This window comes from Danio rerio, chromosome 19 (genome assembly GCF_049306965.1).
Source record: "Danio rerio strain Tuebingen ecotype United States chromosome 19, GRCz12tu, whole genome shotgun sequence".
In the NCBI taxonomy this organism is placed as follows: Eukaryota; Metazoa; Chordata; class Actinopteri; order Cypriniformes; family Danionidae; genus Danio; species Danio rerio.
Genome location: NC_133194.1, coordinates 36,300,967 through 36,327,303, shown reverse-complemented (window position 1 = coordinate 36,327,303; position 26,337 = coordinate 36,300,967). Strand labels below are relative to the sequence as shown.

The 26,337-nt window shown below is 36.8% G+C and overlaps 1 protein-coding gene across 1 annotated transcript; it reads right to left on the bottom strand.

Annotated features, from left to right (window-relative positions):
- Nucleotides 1–2,324: 2,324 nt before the first annotated feature.
- pex1 (peroxisomal biogenesis factor 1) lies at nt 2,325–26,224 on the bottom strand. Its single transcript, NM_001170835.1, is given in 24 exon segments — nt 2,325–2,409; nt 2,540–2,676; nt 4,768–4,962; nt 5,788–6,009; nt 8,999–9,175; nt 9,262–9,365; nt 11,685–11,827; nt 11,908–11,972; nt 13,461–13,595; nt 15,602–15,762; nt 15,836–16,007; nt 16,145–16,299; nt 16,388–16,558; nt 16,637–16,733; nt 18,096–18,228; nt 18,348–18,439; nt 20,224–20,324; nt 20,423–20,546; nt 20,630–20,749; nt 22,134–22,810; nt 22,908–23,022; nt 24,795–24,878; nt 25,852–25,992; nt 26,117–26,224. Coding segments are annotated over 24 exon segments (3,714 nt in total).
- Between the last annotated feature and the right edge of the window lie 113 nt (nt 26,225–26,337).

The following is a 26,337-nucleotide window of genomic DNA, read 5'->3' as shown; positions in this document are numbered from 1 at the left end:
GGATTAAATGCTGTCATGGTTTTCCAATCAAAAAAATGGGGTTATAATTGGTCAATGGGGCAAAACCAGCCACCAACAGAAAATTAGGGAGAAAAAATTAAAATCAATAAAAGACAAAGGCAATGTTGTCCAAAAGTTTTGTATAAGGTATTTGTATAAAAAAAGGTCCAGTCCACAATTATATTTTATATAGAATATATGTCATTTTGTATGTGTTTTTTTTTCAGCAAATCAGTGACATCATTTATGAATTTGGCATGTAAACAGTTAAAATCCTGTAATTTACAAAGCAATTTAGTAGTTTTGATCAGAAGTGAGATTGATTTTTACAGATTTATGATTTATGTTTCATCCTGAACATAACAAAAGGGTAGTTAATTTGCCCAGAGTGTAAAAAAAATCTAAGCATTTTCTCAAAATATGATTTGTCTCCAAAAATCATTCTGCTAGCTGAAACAGAGAAAGTTATGGCCAAATTTAGACTCAAAATCACCCCAGAGTGGATGAAAAAGTGTTAAAAAATTGACTTAATTCTGGCATATTATTTCTTAAAACAAGAAAATTAGTTTATTGTTAAAAACAAGACAAAAAAAATCTAAGTAAGAAAAGCATTTTTGGCAGTGTTTACTGAAAACAAAATACAAAACTCATCCTAACATTGAGCTTGAGAATTATCAAGTAAGCATGAAGCCTATAACCTCATATAGAAAAAGTGTTTACTACAAAACAGGCGTAGAGCCATTGATGTAGTGATATTATTTAGAGTCATATATAGTGAATAAGATTTCATGTGCTTCAATTTTCTTTGTTCTTTTGCATGCAGATTGGAAAGTGCTAAACAAAAGGTAAGCGCTACTGTAGTCAACGCTATTTTTACAGCAGTTTCTTAATGTGATGTTATCAGATACAAACATGATTGCATTAATATTGTAATTGACTTTATTATACTTTAAAAAATGATGTTGTTATTTGATGTCACACTTTTAAAATGTGACAGTAGGACATTTAGGAGCAGAGGACAGTTCTTGCAGTAGAAACCAAACACATTCTATTTTGTATGTGTATTGCAAAAAAAATCAGTTTTACAAAAGTGGAAATCTGATGCTGTTCCCACCTTTGAAATGTGGGCAAGAAAACTTGGAAATGTAACACTGAGATTCACACTAAATGACAAATTGTCGATTTTTAACAAGATTTGGGAACCATTCATATTATTTTTGCAGATAGACTGAACTGATGGACTTTTACAAGACAATTGTATGCTAATTTATTTATTTACCTTATTTCATTATTTATTTTATAATCATCTTATAATTGTTTTATGTCTTTTGAGGTTTCATTGTCCATGTACACCATGCTTCAATTTAAAATTTTTGTCCCAGCCAGATCCATATATGATTGTAAATGTTATTTATATATATATATATATATATATATATATATATATATATATATATATATATATATATATATATATATATATATATATATATATATATATATATATATATATATATGCCTTGTATTTTATTTTTTATGAACCTTCCACAAATATTTTAATCAATGTTAGATGGGTGGAGTTGGTGGTAGGGTTTTGAGTTTCTTTATGTACAGTAGTAAGTTAAATTCACTGTAAGTACTTCCAAAAGAATTTTGACATATGGTATATCTCTTTGTAATGAAGTAGCATATTGTAGGCAGTACTGTATGAAATGTATAAAGTTTTTCAATGAAAATCTAAATAGAGTTTTAAAAAAAATGTGACAAGCACAATTCATTTGAACAGTTAAACTAGCTGAAAAGCTAGCGAGCTAGTTAGCATTTTGCTTGAGTGATTGGGAACGTTTCCAGACCCTACCTGTTTCCAATTACCCAAGCAAAATGCTAAGCTATTACCTTGTCACGATGTTGTGAATGGAAGAGAAATTTTGAGAAACACTGTGCTAGAGACAAAGCAACAGTAATCAGTAGCCACTAAAAGCCATTAACTAGAAAATTTCCAAGTTTGTTTTTTTGAGGGATGTGCAGTGCATTAGAGACAATGGAGAAAGTAAGCAGGCACCAGAAATCCTATCATTTATTAAAAAGTTATTAAATGTATATACATTTGTTTTATTTATATCATCTACAGCAGCTTAGCAATTTAGCAAACACACCACTTGATGAACTTCAAAATTATCTTTAAATTATTTGTTCAGTGCTACTAAACTGACGTTTTTAACATGGACACATTGTTGCACTTAACGTAATTTTATCACATGAGAATCTCTGTGAAAAAATACCTGCTAATGCCCTGAGCTGTGTTAATTTCTGCACAGTTCCCATTAAGCCAAGGTCACCCGTTGACCTGCTTTAAATAAAACATTACTCTGAGACTTTCTTTCCTTTGGGGCACCAAACGATTCATATCTGCATGACGGAGACAAAAACAACAACACAAATGTGTGATTTAGCAGTGCAGTGGTTTGATTGTGGTTACAGTACATTTCAAATACGTTAAAGAATATGTTTGTGAAAGGTGTAATATGGGGATACTCACAGTTCAGTGTATCTCTTCCAGTCTTCTCTGCTGACAGATGCTCTGGTGTTAGCCAAGGCTGTGGTCAGGTGAGTTTGGCATATGAGAGAGCCAGGTTTACTGGGGCTGGTCTGGACTAGTGATGATGAGGATTCATCCTGTCAACACAAATAAGCAGAAGATCTTTTCTAATGAGCAGCAATGGTGACTATAGACTCTCCAACACAGTCCCCAGGGTGGGTGGATGAACAGATGGATGGATTGCTGAATAGATGGAGACCGTAGTTGGTTGAATAGAGATACAGCAATGGATAGGAAAATGGATTGATGGATGGAAGGAAAACTAAGGAGATACAGCACTGGATGAACCGGATGATGGATTGAAAAATATGATGGATAGATAAATGGATGAAAAACTAGAGGCATATAAAAATGGATAGGAAAACTAGATGGGTGGGTGGATGAATGGAACCATGGAAAAAAATAGACTGATGGATGGAAAAAAAGGAGAGCTATAAAAAAAAGGACTAGCAAAATGGATGGATGGGATGGAAACTAAACGAATAGGGCAATGGATGGATTGAAGAATGGGAAGATATATGATGGTAGAACTTCATGAAAAATCAAAAAAGTAAATAAGAGGATTTAGAAATAAATGGAAAAAACTGGGTGGGTAACGTGGATAGATGGAAAATATAGATTGATGGATGGTTAGATGGAGAATTTAAGTGTTGGAATGAATAGATAAATAACTAGATGGTTGGATGGATGGAAAAACTAGATATAAAAATGGATGAGAAAACTAGATGGTTGGATGGATGGATTGATAAATTAAAGAGATACAGCGATGGATAAACAGGAGGATGGAGTGACAAACATGATGGATAGAACAATGGATGAACAAGTAGAGGCATAAAAAAATTTATAGGAAATCTAAATAGGTGGATGAATGGAAATATGGACAGATGGAAAAAAAATAGACTGATAGATGGATGGAAAAAATGAGAGCTATAGCAAAGCACTAGCAAAATGGATGGATGGGATGGAAACTAAATGGATAGGGCAATGAATGGATTGAAGGATGGGAAGATATATGACAGTAGAACATGATGAAAAATGAAAAAATAAATAAATAAGAGGATTTAGCAAAGGATAGAAAAACTGGGTGGATAACGTGGATATATGTAAAATATAGATTGATGGAGGGTTAGATGGAGAATTTAAGGGTTGGAATGGATCGATATATAACTAGGTGGTTGGACGGATAGAAAAACTAGATATAAAAATGGATGAGAAAACCGGATGGATGGATGGATAAACTAAAGAGATACAGTGATGGATGAACAGGAGGATGGATTGACAAGCAGGATGGATAGATCAATGGATGAACAATTAGAGGCATATAAAAATGGACAGGAAAACTAGATGGGTGGGTGGATGAATGGACATGGAAAAAATAGACTGATAGATGGATGGAAAAAAGGAGAGCTATAGCAAAGCACTAGCAGAATGGATGGATAAGATGGAAACTAAACGGACAGGGCAATGGATGGATTGAAGAATGGGAAGATATATGACAGTAGAACATGATGAAAAAATAAATAAATAAAATAAAAAAAGAGGATTTAGCAATGGATAGAAAAACTGGGTGGGTAACTTGGACAGATGGATGATGAACAGATGGAAAATATAGATTGATGGATGGTTAGATAGCTGTAAGTGTTGGAATGGAGAGATAAATAATCAGATGGTTGGACAGATAGAAAAACTAGATATAAAAATAAATGAGAACTGGATAGATGGATAAACTAAAGAGCTTGATGGATGGATGGACAGACGGACGGACGTATGGACAGATTGATGGATGGAAAATATAGATGGATAAAATGACAGAGATAGATGAAGAAATAAAAAGATAAAGCAATGAATGGGGAAAACGGCATGAATAGATGAATGGAAGGATGATGAATAACTACGGCATCCAGCAATGGATGGATATAGTGATAGTAAACTTGGATGGATTGACAGACGGAGTAGAATTATTATGGAGGAAACAAGAAGGATTGATGAGTAGAGGGAAGCAAAAGCTTTTAGAATGATAGATTGGGAAAAAAACTAGTTGTATATAGAATTAGGATGGGGAAAATAGATGGATGATAAACGGTTATAGTGATTTTTAAAAAACAGAAAGACTAGATATTTTACATCATTATGTGGACGTATGATGTGAGGACAGTGCAGCAACTGACCGTGGTTTTGCGGTAACTATTTTTAACGGTGCTGACTTCTGCTCGGAGGCGTTCAGACTGCTCATGACTCAGTTCCTGGAAGCCCTGCTGCACACAGGACATGAACACAGGGGCATGACAGGAGCTTGGATCCCTCACCGATGCCCCTGTCAGGTCGGGGGCGGTGGAATTGGGTCCAGACAGGCACTGAGAATTCTGGGAGCAAAGCAAACAGAAAGCGACAGCCTCAATAGCAGCTCAAAAAGTGCTGAATCAGCATACTGTAGTAGCTGGAATGAAATCCAATCAATTGCATTAAAGCTGTACTGGAGGGCCTGTGTCCTGGAGAGTTTAGCTCCAACCCTAATCAAACACACCTGAACCAGCTAATCAAGCTTACTAGATATACTAGAAACTTCCTGGCAGGTGTGTTGAAGCAAGTCGGAGCTAAACTCAGGAGGACACCGGCCCTCCAGGACCAAGTTTGGACACCCCTGTATTGAAGGAACAGTTCACTTTTTTTAGATTAGGCCCTTAGCATCTCAAAAATGACTGATAGAAAATGAAAAGTTGCTATTTTCTAAGCCGGTATGTTTAGGAAGTATACTTTCATTCTGGTGTAATAATAAAGGATCTTTGTGGCTATAGCATGACTGCTATTTTCAGGTGCTAGGAATTTTCATTCCCCCTGCTGAAGGCACTGTTTCTTGATTATAACGTTGGAATGAGAGTATACAGTAGTTTGTAGCCATATCAGCTTTAGAAAGTAGCAACTTTTAAATGGAAACATTTTTTGCTATTTTTGAGTGAGATGCTTATGGTCTAATCGGATTCAATTATCTATGCTAAGCTAAGCTAAAACTGCACCCAACAGAACTGGAGTTCGACTGAATGGATTAAAAAATGGTAACCAACTCTAGTATACTTGTAAAATGAGTCTATTTTCAAAAGAAGTGTTCCTTTTAGAAGACATATGAATAGACATGTTTATGCATGTTTCTAAACAATAATTCATTATAACATTGATAAATGACTTTTCACCAGGGATTGGTTGTCCAGTTCAGACTCAAAAGAGCTTCCGAAGTAAAGGCGCCAGATGTTGTGTCGTGGGTCCTCAGGTGGGAGTTCACTGGGCTCCAAAAGCACCATGGAGTGCTCCAGTCCTGCGTCTCCCTCTCCAGCGGAGTCATCCGACCCGCTGCTGTGGTTCAGGAAGATCAGGGAGGAGAGGCTGACATCACTGTCTGACCCGGAGCCCAGATCCTAGACAACAGCAGAGGGAGTCAGATTCAAACACAAGATCATTCAGCTTTATATGTGATTATTTGTATTTAATATTCTAGGGCAGCGGTTCTCAATAGGAGAGCCCTCCGCAAGCTCTGTAAGGGATGTCATGTCATATTTTAAAATTGTTTTAGCTGAGGACAATTAGGAGAACGATCAAGTTGCCTTGAAAAAATGCCCTGGCTGACCAAAAAATGAACAAATTTGTCTCACTGATTCGCCTAAAGCAGCTGATACTAATGACCCAAGCATTCTGGACCCAGGTGAGGAAGCTCCAAACTTTTTGGGTCACAGCTCTAGCAATACTGAAAACACGGTATGCAGGAAATACCAAGATAGTTACTGGAACTATGGTTTTATTCCACATTCTCGAAGCAAAGTTTCCCTGACCCAGCACAGTGCATTATTTGTGCCAAAGTTCTTGCTAACGAATGCATAGAGCCATCAAAAATTAATAAGACATTTGCAGACGACTCATCCCCAATACTGCATGGTATACCTAATACTAATGGCCTACTGATGTTTTGCTTTTATATTTTACATTAGGCTATAATTTGTGCATAAACATATCTAGATATAGTAACAAACATACTGTTTGTTTAAAATCAATCTTTTTTTTTTGTCATAACTACTGCTAACTTAATTAAATGTGAAGGGGGGGCCTTACAATCTTTTCTGGGGGGAAAGGGGGTCACAGGCAGGGGAACCACTGTTTTAGGGTAGTTTTTAGATCAATATTCTATCATATAAATTTACATCAACCAGGCCAGTTATTCAAATTATAATACTTATTAATTATCAACTAGGGGGCATCACAGTGGCGCAGTGGGTAGCACTATCGCCTCACAGAAAGAAGGTCACTGGTTTGAGCCTCGGCTGGGTCAGTTGGCATTTCTGTGTGGAATTGGCATTTTCTCCCCTTGTTGGTGTGGGTTTTCTCCGGGTGCTCCGGTTTCCCCCACAAGTCCAAAGACATGAGCGATAGGTGAACCAGGTAAGCTACAATTGGCTGTAGTGTATGTGTGTGAATGAGTGTGTATGGGTGTTTCCCAGTGATGGGTTGCAGCTGGAAGGGCATCTGCTGCATAAAACATATCCATAAAACATAAGTTGGCGTTCATTTCGCTGTGGCGACCCCAGATTAATAAAGGGACTCAGCCGCAAAGAAAATGAATGAATGAATGAATTATCAACTAGGCCATAAAAAGGGATACAGAGAAGGATAAAATTGGATGATTGGATGGAAATAAAAGAAGGGCAGTTTTGACAGTGATTGATGGATGAAAAAATATGTATCATTCATAAACCATTCTAAAGTTTGTCATCGGTAAGCTACTGTAAGAAGTCTCTTCTGCTCAGTAAGGCTGCATTTATTCAATCTAAAATCTAATTAATATTTTGAAATATTATTTAAATTTAAAATAATTGTTTTCTATGTTATAGTTTTTAAAAAAGTAATTTATTCCTGAGATTCAAAGGTGAATTTTTAGTTATTTCTCATCAGTGTCACATAATCTTTTAGAAATAATTATTATAATTACATTTTGAATGGTCATCATATACAGCTCTTTCCACAAACATATAAGGCAGTACAAATGTTTTCAAAACTGCTAATAATACAAATTGTGGTAACTATTTATTTCAAGTCACAATTCATGCTACTAACAAACCATAAACTAAGACTATAAGCTCAATAAACTGCTAATAAGCTGTGTATTAATAGATAGTATGGTACTAGTTATGTTTAGGTATAAAATCATAATTTGCCACAACTAATATACAGTTAATATCTTAATAATAGGCAGCAAATAAGCCAGTAGTTAATAAAGTGAATTGTTGCTTAACCTAAAGTGTTCACAGAAATGTTTTTCAGCATCAAATCTGCAAATGATAATGATTTCTAAAAGATCGTCTGACATTTAACACTGGTGTAATGATGATAAAATGTAAGCTTTATCATCAGAAATAATTACATTTTAAAATCTATTAAATTTTTTAGATTTTGACTAGATTTCATCACTGTTATGCATTTCTTTTATTTTCAGACTACACATTTTTATTATATATTTGAAAAAATTGAATGTAAGACTCATTCTTTTACTACTTTACAACAAATCTTGTAGACTCTAAACCAATGGTCTCAGAGGTGTTAATGTAAGAATGCACCGATCTATAATGAATGAATGAATGAATGAAGCATTTGACTACTTTAGTAACTGTTGTGCTCATTTAGGAGAAAATTAGTTGTGTTTAAAATAAAACAAGCAGGATAGAGCAAAAAAAAAAAAAAAAAAAAAAAAACGAAAAAAAAAGATGCACTTTTCCGACGGTCCCTTACGGAGAGCTCCACTCCGCGCGAGCTCAGCTCTCCCGGCTAAACGCATATCCCAGGCTAAATGGAGCAGAGCTCGTAATATCGAGCGAAAAAAAAAGAAAAAGACAGCTGTGAAACATAACCAGCTTTGTCTTTTTGTAGGAAACACACTTTAGATCTTTTTAGGGTAAGAGGTTTTTGAGTTATTGCCATCTATCACTGAATGTGTGTCAGGAATATTGAAAACAAAACCAACTTACCCCCGCTCATTTCTGGCGCCCCCTGGATGTACAGCGCCCTTACCATTTGCCTATACTGCCTATGCCATGGGCTGGCCCTGCCTGGAGGGCCACAGCTCTGCATAGTTTATCTCCAACCACCTCCAAGTCACCCCTGCGTAATAACCGTTAGTCGTCTTAAACACCTTGATTAGTTGAATCAGCTGTTTTTAAATAGGGTTGGAGCAAAAATGTGCATATCTGCGGCACTCCAGGAATCAAGATTGAGACCTATGCTCTAAACCTTTAAACAACAGTGTTGACCTTTGACCGCTGTTCTTTACTCATGTGCCCCAGCCACTGAAAAATCCATACAGATCACTAACTAATCTTGCTGCCAGAGTTGTGTGCTTGTCTGAATTTGTATTTAACACACATGCAGTAGGTTGGGCCCCAGGCTGCTGTGTATGGCCTCTAATTGAGCGTTATAGAGAAGGGCCTTCAGATCAGCTCCAGTGAACAGCTCTGTTGCTCCAGCAATCTGATCCAAATCCACATCTGCAGCCAGTGGCACAGAATGAGTCAAAGCCCTCAGGATCTCCAGCCGAGCCGCCTAAAGAGCACATATACATCTGCATATAAATGGATTTTCAGGAGTAAAGAGGTTAAACCGATGTGAGCTGGATTTAGCATGCTGACCCGATCAGGAGGAGGGCAGTAGAGAGACTTGTCCAGTCGTCCGGGTCTCAAAAGAGCAGGATCTATCAGGTCAGGACGACTGCTGGCGGCCAGTACATACACCCCTGCAAAAAACAAACAAACATATATACAGTGACTTTCACAGATCACATAAATACAAGTCTGTCTTTGAAATATTCAGGGTTCATACACTTTTTATACTACTAAAATTCCATAACTTTTCCAAGATTTTTAAGTAAATTTCATTCATTCATTCATTTTCTCTATTAGCCTCTGAGTTATCATGAACCGCCAACTATTCCAGCATATGTTTTATATGTTTTACGCAGCAGATGCCATTCCAGCTGCAACCCAGTAATGAGAAACACCCATACACACACACACACACACTACGGCCAATTTTGTTCATCCAATTAACCTATAGCGCATGCCTTTGGACTTGGGGAAAACCGCAGCACCTGGAGGAAACCCACAGAAATGCCAACTGGCTCAGCAGCGACTCGAAACAGTGACCTTCTTTCTGTGAGGCGACAGTGCTAACCACTGAGCCACCATACCACACTCAAGTAAATTTTCCTAATGTTTCATATAATGTCTATGTATATGTGGTAAATAATAAGAAAAACTATGCATGTTCAAATTTATTACAGCATATCATAAATTATTAAGAAATAAATATTAGAAATGTATTCTTATAACTAGGTAAATTTAATTTAAATAATGCTTACACAGGAGCGTCACGGTTGCAAAGTGGGTAGCATGATCCCCTCACAGCAAGAAAGTTGCTGGTTCGCATTACATGTAACGCAAGTTACATAATAATATTACTTTTAAGTAACGAGTAAAGTAACGAACAACTTTAAAAAATTAAGTATTAATATTTGAGTAACTTTTTTTTTTAAATGTAACGCGAGTTCCTTTTTAGATTAATTAATTCACTTTTTAAAAAATTAATTGCTGAATTAAAAATAGTGTAATCTTGTTGAATCACACTCAATGAGAGAATGAGCTCCCCGCATAAACAGGTAGAAACCAAGATGGTAGAGCCTTATGTTTCTGTGATGGAAGTATTAACACTATTTTGAACACATGGATGAAAAGGGGATTATAGTCTCAATGGACAGTGATTTTACTGAACCAACAGTTTACTGTAGCAAACTCATTGCTTTCAACTTTTATTAATCTGTATATACGGCATGTATAGCATCAGGAAGTTCTCAGAAGGTAACATTATTCTAATCTTTTTTTAAATTAGATTGTTTTTAAAGGTAAACGAAGGTGTAGAAAAAAACCCAACCCAGGCTCATTCTGAAAACGTAGTCCCGTGGAGGGAGGTACGTATTTTAGCAGTTTTTGTTTTAGCGAATCCATGAGAGGCCGCTATATGCGATTTTTCGTATCACAAATGTCTCTCGCGAGTGGCGTTCGCACGCGCAATGTTCTCTCGTAAACCCACCAGAGGCTGCTGTCGAACGACCGTCTGTCTGACTGAATGATTGACTGTGTAACCGGCCAATCGACTGACCCACCCTCCTCCTTCCCTAAACCCAACCAATTTTACTGATTGACCTGACACCCGCTTACTTCCCTAAACCCAACCAACAATTTACAAAAAAGAAAAGCTGATTTTTACCACGTTCTCGGATTTTACCACATTCTCACCCTGGTATGAACTGGCTGATTCTGTTTTTGTATTACATGATTTTAGGAACCGCTCTTCCCCGAACTCAAACCCGTCATCGTCAGCTCCTCTCTGTATCTCAAGTCCGCCAAAGTACACGACGTGCTAACTGGACAAACTAGTTGCAGCGGGAAAGCCCTCCACTCGAAGGTCAGACGGTAAGCGGAAAAGGAACGGCATCATACCACCCGTAGCGTTTGCCTAAAAAATGAAATGCAGCCATACGTATCTCCGGCTACATAATTCGCAGTCTCCAGAAACGTCCAGAGGTTTATGTTTCCAGAATGAGCCTGTGTTGAAAAAACCTAAGTTCTGAAAGAGATCAAGCCTCAAGGTATGAAAAAGTAACTTAAAAGTAGCTTAAAAGTACCCTAAGGAATTACTTACCATAAAAAGTAACTAAGTAATGCAATTAGTAACTACTTTTTTGGGGAGTAACTCAATATTGTAATGCATTACTTTCAAAAGTAACTTTCCTTAACACCGGTTATCACAGTATATAACATGTCGAGTACCTGCTCTTCATCAGACTCGAAACGTTATACACTTAAAGTGAATACATTTGATATTTTGGTTTTGAGCTTTTGGTGTCTTTTGACAAATATTTGCATCCATTTTGTTTGGTTGAACACCCAGTTGAGATTGATGTGCATACATTTGCAAAAGTATTAGATTCAAAGGGAAGAAGCTCTTGCTGTAAAACACATGTCGGGATCCAGCATTTGACCCTGAAGTACTGTACCTGTGAGTCCTTCCACTCCATCCAGCTGTGTGAGCAGCTGATTAACCACACGGTCTGTGACCCCAGTATTATCATGACCCCTTCGAGGAGCCAGAGAGTCAAACTCGTCAAAAAACAGGATGCAAGGCTTTGCTTGTTGAGCCCTGCAGCAACACAAACCCACACAAAGTGATGACTCTTCATTCAAACTCAAAAAGAAGTGTCTGTGTACATTCTGACAGACCTCTGAAACACATCTCTCACTGCCTGCTCACTGGCTCCGATATACTTGCTGAGGAGTTCGGGACCCTGGAGAAAATAATATATTATGTACACAATAATATGTATTGTGTTTTTATTAGATTATACAGTGCCTTCCACTAATATTTAGAAAGAAAAACATCATGAACAGATTAAAATACCTAGGAGGGGAAAAGAAAGATATAAAACTTTTTTTATATTCACACATTAAATACCTTGGGCCCTATCATACAGTGTGGCGCAAGGCGTGGCGCAGTAGTCTTTTGGTAGTTTTAGCTTGGCGCAAGAGTCGTTTTGAGGCGTTGCGCTATGCTGTTTAAATAGCAAATGCATTAGCGCTCATTCTTGCGCCCATAGGCGTTCTGGTCTAAAAAGGAAGGCGTTCTGAGGCGGACCGCTGGCGCGTTGCTATTTTGAGAATCTATAATAGATTTTTCATTAGACCAAAACTAACCCGGTCTAAACTCGGCCTCGCTTACGCACTACTTAATACGCACAAGAGAGCAATAGGCAAATATCTTTACATATGAAAAAATGTAAATATTAAGGATATATATATAGGATATAATAAGAATAGACATAGAATATAAATATAAAGGATTAAAATATTACAAAACATATTATTTTCTAGCCTACATAAATATGAAAAAACACTGCTTTTATGTCTTCTTCATCTCGGGAGGCTTTTTCAGTTCATTCATAACAATTTGCTTTTGTATAATGTTATTATTATTAGCAGTATTATTTTTTTATATCCATATTTATATTTGTTTTATTAAAAACAAGCTTAGATTTGCCCACCTGTCATGTTTTAGACCATATGGGAAACAGCATGTGTTTTAGGATATAACTCAGGTTTTAGAGCACATTTTGCTATTATTATTCATTTATTCGTTTGCTGGAAATTAGAACTGAATTTAGAAATAGTTTTGAAACGAATATTTGCGCTTAAACAAAAGTATTTATTTATAGACTAATTGATGTCTGTGCGTAAAAGTTTCCCAATCCAAGAGCGAAAGTGATCCATTATCTCTCATTCTCACGCAGTAGATGCTCTGTTTAACAGTTTTCTGTTAAAAAAACTGTTAACTGTTTGCTTGTGAAATGCTCATTTTTTCCACTTAGACTTACTTTGCGTCCTGTAAATAGCGAATGCTCTCTTGGCGCGACGCAGCTGGCTCTTAAAGGGAATGGGAGATTCTAATTGGTTTATTCTCAAAACACACCTATAACTCATTAAGAAAATAAACTCAACCCTTTTAGAACATGCGCCGCGGCGCAAGGCAGATTTCCCGTCCTTAAATTAGCAAAAACGCATCCTGACACGCCCTGAAAGCGTTTGCGCCCTGAATTTTGCACTCTGCGCATGGACCGTCAAAATAGAGCCCCTTGTCTCCAAGGGGTTTAAATTTGGATTTTGACTTGAAATCTTTTTAGTAATTGTGTATGTTTACCCATGTATTGGTTTATCTATGTTTTATTTAAATAAATTTAAATATTTTGATAGCAACATGCATACATTACACATTCCCTCACCTTGATGCTAATGAAGTTCATGCCGCTCTCTTTGGCCACAGCTCCAGCCAGTAGAGTCTTGCCTGTCCCAGGAGCTCCATACAGCAGCACACCAGAGCACTGACGCAGGGGCAGACTGGAGAAGAGCAGCGGATACTGGACACAACATGACCACACAAAACACCATTACTACAAAAATACATCAGCAGGGAAATAAGATGGAAATTCAACAGTCAAAAAAATGGTAAACTTTTATGTTTTATGAGTTTTTTTCAGGAATAATATTGAAAATTTCTATTCAATGCTGTTGATATAAAATTAAACCAGATTTTGGTAAAAACTCAAACAATACAAAAATAAAAATAAAACACAACAAAAAAATCAGATTTTTTTTTATGTGTAATAACAATGGAATGACACAAGGAGAAAGTATGGAACTACTGAAACACATTTAATGCTTTATATAAAAGTTTTTTTTGTTGTTGATGGCAGCTTAAAGTTGCTTCTCATATGGAGAATGAAGTCACATGCATTGCACATACATTAACTTCAACAGTGTAAAAATTTTGATAGTTATGTGGGTTTTGTCTATCAAATCTAAACTTTATTTTGTATTTTCTATTGGAATCAAGTCAGGCGATTGGCTGGGCCATTCTACGGTTTGACTTTCTTTCTCTGAAAGCATTTAAGTTTCCTTGGCTGTGTGTTGGATCATTGTCTTGCTGAAATGTTCACACTGGTTTCATCTTCATCATCCTGATAATGTAGATGTTGGACTGAAGCAGCTAATATTAATTTACACTGACGAAGGGCAGAGGGTTGCTGAAGAACTACTGAGAAATTTCAGCTGCTGTCTGGGCTTTCACTGCTTTTCTACACCTCCCTTTCTTCAAGTGTTCAATACTTTTTTCCTGTCATTTCATTTCATTACGCATAACTTATTTTGTAAACTAATTAGATTTGTTTTCTTTTCATACATGCATTTCTTTGGTTGTTATGGAGAGATTTAGCCATCCTTACAGCACCTTAGGAAATATGTTCTCTGAGAAAAATAGTGACATGTTCAATACTTATTTCTCACACTGTAAGTTATTTTATAGAGATAAATTAGCTTTAAATGATCGTTTCTAGTCTCTAACAAAACTAAAAGTGAAACTGCAGCTCTGCACAAGACGTTTGACCAGAGGAGAAATGGTCTTGCCCAGCTGAGCTGGATTTTCTCAAGATTTTTTTTCTTTCACTTTGGTCAATTGATTTCAAAAGTTTGTTTCTTCTCCACTGTCGCCACGGACTTGCTTGGTTAAAGACTTTCAGCAGTGACATTTACATTACACTGAACCAAACTAAACTGAACTTCAACTGTGAAAACTGCACTGAAGCACCTTCAATTTACTAGAACGATATCTATGTTAAGCTGCACAATCAACATTAAAAAAAAAAAAAAAAAATACACACACACAGACACACACAAAGACACAACCACAGACACACACAGACACACACAGACACACAGACACACAGACACACAGACACACACACACACACACACACACACACACATATGTGTGTGTATTTATTTATTTTTTACAATGCTGATTGTGCAGCTTTTTAAGTAGCCACTTTTCACTTTTTTTATTTACACCAATTTTAGTCAAAAGTACTGTATGTAACTTTTGTTTGTTGTAAGTTAACCAAATTCCTTTAATGAAAGTTCATCATCATGCATTTTCTGTACAGTTGAATATACATTGCAGCATTAAAAGACTCTTTGAATAGCTTAATTTGCCACTTGAACAGCTTAATTTACAAAGACTAATCAATTTAATCACTAATTTTAATATTAATCAATTTAGAGTGACTGGGAAGATTTTTTTTGGTTTTATTATTGTATGAAACCATTCATAATAATTAGAAAAAATGTAAAATATTAATATGAAGATATGTACAATAGTGAAATTATCCAAAAAAAACTTAAATGTTTTGTTTGTTTCACAATAAACATCTTACAATTCTTTTTTTATTTTTCCTATAAAGATAATTTTATTCCACATATCACTTTAATATAGAATTGAGAAAAATTCTTCCACTCACACCTGTTGCACGTAAACAACAATTTTTTTAAATTTTAAGTTTGAAGAAATGGACTCTTTGTAAAATAATACCTTAGCCGGCAGCAGTATGATGTCCATCAGGAGCTGACGTGCCTCATGAAGACCCCCAATCCTCTCCATCCCAGCCCCGCTAGGCGCCTGCAGCTGAGCGTCCCACAGAGACGGAGGAGTGAAGCCCTGGAGAGCCTGTCTGAAGTCCTTACAGCTCAAATCTGTAGATCCCGAAAAGTGAGATTAGAGAAAAAAGCTACATCACAGAAAGACTTTTGCGGATGAAGTGCTTGCCTTCAGAGTTGTGTAGTGTGTTGGCATGGATGGCCCTCTCCAGCAGCAGATTCAAGTCTCGCGCCATGAATCCCTCTGTTTCCTTAGCTACACTGTCCAGATCAAGAGTAGTCTGACAGACCTGGAAGCTCTTTTTCACTATCAAAGACTTCAGAATCTCAACTCTTTGAGCCTATAAAGAGAAACCATAAAGATGTTAAGCCTTAAAAGCCTTGAAAACAAGTCTGTAAATTTTTTCACATTACATTTTAAATTATAATATTTATTAGAAAAACAATGATTAATATTTTTTCCTTTCCCTGAACTGACCTGATCTGGTGTTGGGATCTTGCAGAAGCTCTGGAAGAAATGTGAGCCCTGCACCACAGTTAGAGTCGGATGAAGAGCATGTTCAGTCTGTGCTGTGACTATTAGAGCGATGAGACTGGATCGAAGCACTATCTCATCCACCAAATCCTTCAGACCTGAGGAGAACATGCAGAGAGAAGATGTCCACCCTGTTCCTCATAGATTAAAACATGTAGAGCCAAGCATGTCTGTATGAGGTCTAACTCTGTGAGATGTGCTGCCGCAGTACAGCTTCTGGTCCGTGCTCATGTTCAGGTGAAGTCGCAGCACCGGCCACATGATCCAGGTCATCCAGCAGGACCACTGAGGGCTGCCTCCAAACTGCCTGCTCAAAAACGTCCTCCAGTCTCTGCCTTATTGTGTCTGTTCTCTTACCTAAACAATTCATGCAGTAAAAAATAATTATAAACGAGAAATATGACCTATAAAAGGCATGTTAAATTTTCAGGCAACCTTTCAGTGTCTTGCAGTCCAAAAGTTGAATGTGGGCATCCAGGTCTTCACTAGCCTTTCTACACAATGCTCTGGACAGAGAAGACTTTCCACTGCCCTGCACAGAAAAGCCAAAGATTTACCACTTACACTATATCTCTTCCATCGCCCTTAAATAGCCAAGTGGCATCAGCAGCACTATTGTACCGTTTGAGCTGTTTAAACTGAGCTTTGTATCAAACAAGCTCTTAGCATTGTCTATGGTAATGATCTAGAGTGAAATAATGTTTGAGGCTAGTCACTCAGAGGACATTCATTTTTGGTCACTTGGAGGACACCCCATAATGTTTGAGGCCGATCACTCGGAGGACGCTAATCTTTGGTCACTCGGAGGACGCCCCATAACGTTTGAGGCCGATCACTCTGAGGACATTAGTTTTTGGTCACCCAGAGGACGCCCCCATAATGTTTGAGGCCAGTCACTCGGAGGACATCCATTTTTGGTCACTCGTAGGACACCCCATAACGTTTGAGACCGATTACTCGTTAATTTTTGGTCACTAAGAGGATGCCCACATAGTGTTCACTCCTGGAGACTTGAATGATGTCCACATAACATTAGCTCCCGGCAACTCAAATTACATAATGTTCATTCCTGCCCACTCAAATAATGCCCACAAAATGTTCACTCCCAGTTACTCAAATTATATCCACATAACATTCACTCATGGTCATTTAAAAGACGTCCGCAAAACATTCACTCCCAGTCACTCAAATAAAGACTGTGTAACATTCATTCCTAGTCATTTGAATAATGTTCGCTGCCGGTCCCTCTATTTATGTTCACATAACGTTTACTCCAGGTCAATCGAAAGACATCCACATAAAATTTGCTCCAGGTCATTTGAATAATGTCTCCATAACATTTATTCCCAGTCACTTGAAAAAAGTTTGTTCCTGGTCACTACACAATAAAGTCCACATAATGCTTGCTCACAGTCGGCACGGTCTGCGTAACAATCGGTCTTGGTCACTCAAATAAAATCTGCATAACGTCTGCTCCCAGACACTCGAATGATGTCCACATAATGTTCACTCCTGGTCATTTGAATAATTTCCACATAACGTTTATGCAACCTAAAAATATGTCTTTTAACTTTCACTTTACAACTAAACATCTTTTTAAAGACATCTGATGACCTAATTTCAACGTTGTTTTGACGCCTGACAGTGTCGTCTTTTTTGATAACTTTTTATTGGTTGGGAATTACTGGAAAACATTCATTTTTCAATGCATCACATCAATTCAAGAGTCTATTTACCTAAAACATGTGCATTGACAGATCTCTAAAGTCTAATCTTAAATAATGTTCTAAGTTGAGAAATCAAGAACACCTGCAATTAATTACTGCATTTGCCTCAAGCTAAAATAAAGTATTCCATATCTGATAAGAGCGCTGCATATGTGTCTGAAGGTTACCTTTGCACCTGTGATGAGCAGAGCTCCACCCCTTAGTCCCCGTCCTGTGGAGATGAGCTCACGTGACAGTGAACCTCCCAACAGAGCATGAGAGATGTGCTGGAAAGCAGACCTGCTGATGTCCTCTACCCCACTGAGCAAACACAGACAACAACCACACAGACTCCTCGCTAAATCAATCATGTGTGCAGCTAAATATATTACATAATGATACATTGATACTTCCTGATTTTAAGAAGAAAATGAGCATACCCAAGAGAGCTGAGAGAGGGAAAGCCAAGACACTGATCTTCAGTATCATTATCAGAACCTCTGTGGTCAGAATTATGTGGTTCTCTGGCAATCTAAACAAAGATTGTTCGTTGAGCAGCCAAGAGAAAAAAAAAATGAATCTTTAAAATACAATGCCATTTATAGATGGGCAATATTCACAATAAAGATCTCAATATTTCTAGGTATTTTTCCACAATAATAACTAATCAACATTTTTCCTGTCATTATCATGGATTAAAAAAACCCACTAAAACTGCCAGTAGGTGGCAACAAGTTTCTCTTCTAATAATGATTCATTGAATCATTTAGTCAAATGAGTCATAAGAAGCATCTAATTCATTTAGAAATTAATTAACAGTCTTTTTGAATAGATCAATGCATCATTTGACTCAGTTGATTTGTTTCAAGACTAAATCCAGACACACATATTCTGCTCTGGCTTTGTTTCTATTTTTACTGACCAAAAAAAGAAAGAGATATTGTGTCTAAAATGTGCACATGCCGATTTTGGGGAAAATGTATCTCTTATTACTTCAGTGGTACTGTGGTATCATAAATATAAAAACACCTGTTTTTATAATTAGTCACATTATGTTTTTTTTGTCACGGATCAGACAATTTTTTCAGATCAGCCAAAAAAGGGAGGAGACAAATGTAGTTTGCTTTCCATTTTTTACAAAAACAGCACTGCAAGACACTTTTGGTTTAACAAACAGAACATAGAAGTTGTAATTTTATTAAAAATAAAATGAAGAAATAATCAGCTGAATAAAAATAATCAGTAAAATATTCAGTACTACTGTTGCTGATAACGCTAAATGTAGAAATCTAATATTATCATTTGTACAACCCATATTTATTTTTAGTATCATTTTCAATAAATTATTCAGTTATTCACTCAAAACTTCATGTTTCATTGCTAAATGGATCATTTTTGAAGAATTATTCAGTGGCATATTTTTGATGGCAGGTTGTCGCCACCTTTTAGGTAAATAATGTAATTGATACCTACAACTTTAACCCCTTCAGACCTGAATTATGTTCCAAATTTCAGAAAAATGGGATGTCATTTGATGTCCATTGTAATGGACGCAGGGTCTGAAGGGGTTAATTTTTGAGCACATGACGGTCATTTAAATCTTTCCTTTAAACATCAGTTGTTTTATCTAAACTCTAAATTGTTATCCCAGTACTTCTGTGTTATTTGACTATTTGCAACTTTGTAAATAAATCAAAAAACTACTAACTGAATCTCTTTCTTAATTTTTGTGTATTCCAAACACAGATTTGAGAGCAGCGATTGGAAGGATTAATAAATATATGCAAATTACCATCATTTATAATTTGTTGCATGGTTGTTATGATCTTAAACTTTTAATGATTAATCGTGCAGTTTACACTGAATGCAGTGATGCATTGATGCTAAACATGTAGTGACAGAAAACACCTTTAATGAAACCCAAAAATAACCTACCACAAATTTTTCCGTCAACATTATATTTAAAGGAAAGCCTAAATGCTTTCATACATGTGATTTGAATGATGTGAGAGGCAATCTCTCAGAGGTTGTTACAAAATTAGGATTAATCTACGAGTAAAAAAAAAAAAAAGTATTAATCCGCAGGTCACATGTCTTCCGAACATGTGATTTGTGATCTGTACGAATCACGTTATACCCCTATTCATAACTTAAGCATTATAATAAGCTTTGTATCAAAATGAATGCTATTAGGCCTTCAAGTCATATTTTTGCGTGACAAAGTGAGTGTATACTCAATATCAGCTTGAACATCATTAAAACAACAATTGACAATATTATTTTACAAGTTAATATACACAGTATATGATCTGATACCTGTATGTCTGTTTTTCTTAGTAAACTGTTTGACAGAAAGAACAATTCATCCTCTTGCTGTTGCTCTGGTTTTAGCACAGTCAAGGCAAACTCTTCCTTTCCTGTGAACAGAGAATTCCCGGTTAGTCTGTAATAACTGTAGTGGCATTAAAAGAGTTGTAATATCTTTGAAAGAATCACTGATTGTTCTTCCTTCCACCTTCAGCACAGGGTAAGAGAATGATGTTAGATCGTCCTGTCAGGCAGGTCAAAGGCTGATGGCTCTGCGCATGCAACCAATTGAGGAATGCCATTTGAATATCTTCTTCTTTTTCACTCTCGGCCTGCAGACAGTAAGAAAAAACAACAGTATTTAATACAGTATTTATTTTTAAATAATTAATTTATGTTTGAAAGAAAAACTTACCAATGGTTGCAATGGTTGAACCATGACTGTTTCAGCTAGTCTTGGCATTGATTTCAAAGGCTGAATCCTCACAGCTGAGTGAAGGTCTATTTTCAAACGCCTCTGCAGCATCTTTGGGATCTATAACAACAACAAAAATTATACTAGTATGTACAATATTTCAATATATCGGCATCATACTGGCTATCCAAGTACATTACATCTCTTTCTATTTATTTGTATTGGCTCCATTTATTTAAGAGAGGGGTATTATGAATATTACTCCATGGTCTTTTGAAATGCTTGATTCTGATTGGCTGGAGGGTGTGCATTATTTTCGTTGAAACACACAGGTAGCTCCAGTCAGTTTGATCACAGTTCCAAATAAATGCACTTCTCCCAAACATCTGTAGACACTACAGCAACACACATGTGCTGCATGTGCTCAGATGAGGACGATCAATGGCAAATGTAAAATCAGCAAAATTAGTAAAATACTCATTATTATGCCTCAAAATCAAGTTTTATTTATATTCTTTTAAAAAGAGAATGTAGTTATTTTAAAGTCAAATCGGCAGCATATTTATAAAGAAAGTCTGACATTTTTAAAGACGCACTATAAGCTCTAGGCAGTCAGCGGTAGCTTAGCTAACAGATCCAACCGAGAGAAGCTTTATTTCAGCCAGACCATCTCATCTCTTGCATCTCTGTTGTTTTAAACATGATATATAATTATTCTTGTGTGTAACCGTCAATCTTAGGACTTTTTAACCTATTATTTGTCCTCAGGTGTATGTCTTCTTTTTTTTTTGGCAAATCGCAAAAATAAGTTTCATAATTTATGACCGTGATATTACACTGATCTGCGTGTTTGTCTGATTGCTTTTCTTCATTGGAGCTTTTGTTTTAAAGAAGAAAAACTAAAGCTAAAATAACTGTACAGGTGAATTAAATAAACTAAATTGATCATAGGGTATGTGTGTGAATGAGTGTGTATGGATGTTTCCCAGTGCTGGGTTGCAGCTGGAAAGGCATTCGCTGTGTTGAACATATGCTGGACAAGTTGGCGGTTCATTTCACTGTGGTGACCCCTGATTAAAAGTTTGCGATTGCGTACTATACCAGACACCCCCCAGCTACTTAGTTCTTGCCATGTTCTGCCCCACTCTTCAGTTCTGCACGTCCCTTGGAAAGCCTCTGCACGGTACTGACTAAGCCGAAGGAAAATGAATAAATAAATAAATAAAATGTGAACATTAGATAAAAACATATTGAATCTATAAATCATGTTCAGATGTTTTTCTATTTAATGTTTTAAAATTTCAAATATTTAAAAGTTCCACCAGAGCACTGCTAGACGATTACGAAGGAGGGTATTTTTTAATCATATTGCTATGCAAGAACTATTTCAGTTGCTAGTTTTCTAAATGGTCAAGCTGTTTCTCACCAGCCAAAGTTCCCTTCCTGAGAAGTCATTAATATAAACAACTTCCTCCATAATAATCATAATAATAGAATAACTCACCCAAATCTTTCCAGAGTAAATTTCTTCGCATTTATTGAGTTTTTGATCCTCCTGTAGCCTGTTTATATTGTGACAAAGCATCCTGACCACAGCAGAATTCTCCATATGCTCCTCCGTGTCCTTCTCTTTATGGGATGCATCTCTAATTTTCTTCTTCTCCATGGCCTGCTTGACTTTCTCTCTGAGCTCTTTAGGAGAAAGAATCTTTGAAAGTCTGCCATATGTTAGTGCAGACTGTCCTGGATTCCAGTTCTCTTGCTCTTGAAGGTTCCATGGTAGTATATGGACATCTCCATGACACGAGCCATGATGGCTGACAGACCTAGGAGGGCTTCCGCAAGTTCGGAGGATACAGTCTTTCAGGATGGCAGGAATTGTGGGAACAGCAATTTTCTCCTTTGCAGGCTCGCGTCCTCTTGTAAACAGATATCTAACCAGGCCTTTCAGATCAGCTATACCTCCCCAATGGCCTTCATTCAAACTCTCCGGATGATCATTTTGTGAATCCTGAGAGGCATTTGAGATGGAAGACGATGTGATATTAACGTTTTGATGTTGTCTTGGCTCTTCTGATTGAGGTTTATGGAGTAGTTCACTCCCTGGGTGTAGTTTGGGGGAGACGATGAGCTCAGTGAACTGCTCCAGTCGGCCGTATGGTACAGATGGAGTTAGTGATGCTAAAACAAACAAAAAACAAAGAATTGTTAATGTAAAGGACAGATTCATATCCAAAAACCACATATAAGACAGTTTAAAAAGGGCTGGCTGGCTGACCGATTCTGATATAGATGACAGTGTGCTGGTCCACCCAAACAGGAAAAACACCATCACTGAAGACCACCCGGATCTGATCCAGGATTCGCTGCTCCAGAGCCAAGCTGTGCAGCTCCTGGAATAAATTACAGTCAGTTTTAGACTAAAAAGAAATGTATGCTCCATTTTAGCTCTGTCATCTGATATACAGAGGAAAAATAAGTATTGAACACATCATGATTTATGCTGGGCAGCACAGTAGCGCATTGAGTAGCATGATCACCTCACAGCAAGAAGGTCACTAGTTCGAGCCTCGGCTGGGTCAGTTGGCATTTCTGTGTGAAGTTTGAATGTACTCCCCGTGTTCGTTTGTTTCCACCGGGTTCTCTGGTTTCCCCCACAAGTCCAAAAACATGCACTATAGGTGAATTCCTTCATTCATTCTTCATTTTCTTTTCGGCTTAGTCGCTTTATTAATTTGAGATCGCCACAGCCGTACGAACCACCAACTTATCCAACATATGTTTTACGCAGTGGATGCCCTTCCAGCTGCCCTTTCAGCATCACTGGGAAACATTCATACACACTCATACACACACACATACACTATGGTGATTTTTTTTTAGCATACCCAATTCACCTGTACCACATGTCTTTGGACTGTTGGGGAAACCGGAGCACCCGGAGGAAACCCACACAAACACGGGGAGAACATGCAAACTCCACACAGAAATGAAAACTGACCCAGTCGAGGCTCGAACCAGCGACCTTCTTGCAGTCAGGCGAACGTGCTACTCACTGCGCCACCACTATAGATGAATTGAACAAGCTAAATTATTCATATTGTATGTGTGTGAATGTAAGAGTGAATGAGTGTTTCCCAGTGTTGGGTTGCAGCTGGAAGGGCATCTGCTGTGTAAAACTTATTAGTTTATTAGAATCCATTAATATCTAATCAACTTATTAGATCAGGATCCCCTAATTAATAAAGGGACTAAAAATGAATGAATGATTTATCCTGGTAAATATATTTCTAAAGAAGCTGAGGGCGAATAAAATTGACCCTGAATTTAGTAAAAACTCAAACAACCCAAACATGCAAATAAACCAAACCGAAACAAATCTGAAAAATGAGTTATATGTCATAACAATTGAATGACACGCGGAGAAGGTACTGAACTACTGAAATGTATTTAATACTTTGTATGAAATGCTTTTGTTGGTAATAACAGCATGAAGATGTCTCTTGTAGAATGGATTTTATTACACATAATTTATTTTTTTAAGTAATTATTTTTGTTTGCTTCTGTATGCATAAATTACCTTAGTTGTTACTGACATTTGGTGAACATTTCAAGTCAACTGCACTTTTAGAAATATGTTTTCCCATGTTTAATACTAATTTAACCCACTGTTGCCTTTTAAAACAGTACAATCAATGAGAACAAGACTAGACGGTCACCGAAAAGCTATGTTTTATCCTAGAGATGACCCAAATGTGAATGTGAGATGGCAGTGGACTTTTCTGCAAGAATAATAATTCACTGAAGAATTGTGCCAAATAAATCCAGTAGTGTTTAGGGTCAGTTTATTGGATTTGAAATATCCATGATTTCTTGATCATGAATGTAGTGGCTACTGTAAATCTGCAAGCGAGCAAATTCACAAGGGATCAAATTAGAATAGGACCAGTAATGTAGAGTGTACCGGAAAAAATAGACGCAAGTATTAAAAATCGTCTCTTTAAAAAGTTTAATTGAAAGCATACTAATACCAGGTAGAAACAGGGCCCAAGTTATATGCATTAAAATGCACACATCACTTTCAGAACATCTAGAGACTGAATATAGTTTCTAGATATCAGATCATTATATTATATATATCATGGTGAACTCAATATGAACTTACCAGGATCTCCCAGTCATCCGGTGACAGAGGCTCAACAGACACCTGCTGCACTGACTGCACCTGAAGACAGGGCCGAAGATACCCCTAAAACACAACAAAACCATATTAAAAGTATCCCAATCAGTGGTTCTCAAACTTTTTGAGTTTGTTTTGAGTCCAGAGACTTTATTTGTAAATATCATGATTAAAATTTAATGGATTAGAGTTAAGGATACACATCTTTAAAGGGCTACAGTTATGACTTTTATAGGGTTAATCTTTGGCATTATACAAAAGAGTATATCCATCTGTGAAAATTCTGGTGTTATATGACTTTAATTATTCAAATTTATTTTCCAGTTGTTTGTGATTTAATAAATAAGGAAAATGGTATTTAATCTAAACACAATAACATATTTCAATCTTCAATCTAAACATAATATATTTGTTACTAACAATTTATTTTGGAATAACAGTTTAATAATTTATGAGAATTATCAAGGTCTAGAGTATGACTAGACTTCCTCATACAGGTATAGTCATTTTTTAATATACAAATGTTAAACTTAATTAAGAAATTTAATTCTTAATTTCTTAATTTTGTAATTCTTGTGTTCATTTTAATGCCTGTTTAGTCTGATTATAAATAGTTTTAATTTATATTTTAATTTACACACCTGGCTGAGAACACTGACACCCACACAAATCACATTGTCACCATATGTAACACATAATAAAATGAATATTATGATTATACTGTATAACTCTTTAACTATCCGCTGCGTAAAACATATGCTGGATAAGTTGGCGGTTCATTCCGCTTTGGTGACCTCAGATTAATAAAGGAACTAACCTGAAAAGAAAATGAATGAATGAACTCTTTAACTCACATTCGTGTTGTTCCAAACTTTTACAACTTGCCATTTTACTTCTTGCTCTAATTTTTATTTTTTTTTTTGGTTAGCAGCATTCCTAAAAATCTTTTCTTTTTAAGTTTGGTAAAAGAAATGCATGCAGATGTGTACATTTCTGACAGAATAATCTTTTTGGTGGACCATTCTTTTAGCCAGTGACCAACCTGTTCTCCATCTCTGAGCCCAAGCTTCTCTCCCAGCTGTCGGCTGATCTCAACCCTGTCCTCTGGACCTGAAGACCTGGACCTGATCCAGCTGAGGAACACCGGTGCAGAAACACCCCATGACAGCTCCAAAATCTGGTTCTGAATTCACAATAGTGTTAGACAAGAAAAACTTCTAGCACTTGCTTATAACAGAGTTCAATCATACAGGACAATGCTAGCATATGTTTTGTATGTATTATAATGCTGCTAGCAGAACACAAACCTCATGCAGACAGAGATGAGTAGCGAAGTTTGATGACAGGTGAAGAAAACAGTTCTTGGAGTTATTAAAGACTAACGTGACAGGTTGAATCCCCTGGCTTCCCAACATTGCCTGCGAGGCTGCAGAAACCTCGCTCCTGCTAAAAAACTGTCCCTTATTCTACGTTATTTTGAGGCGGTGTTAAAGCCAGTACGCTAGAGGTGTCAGCATGAACTGTACGT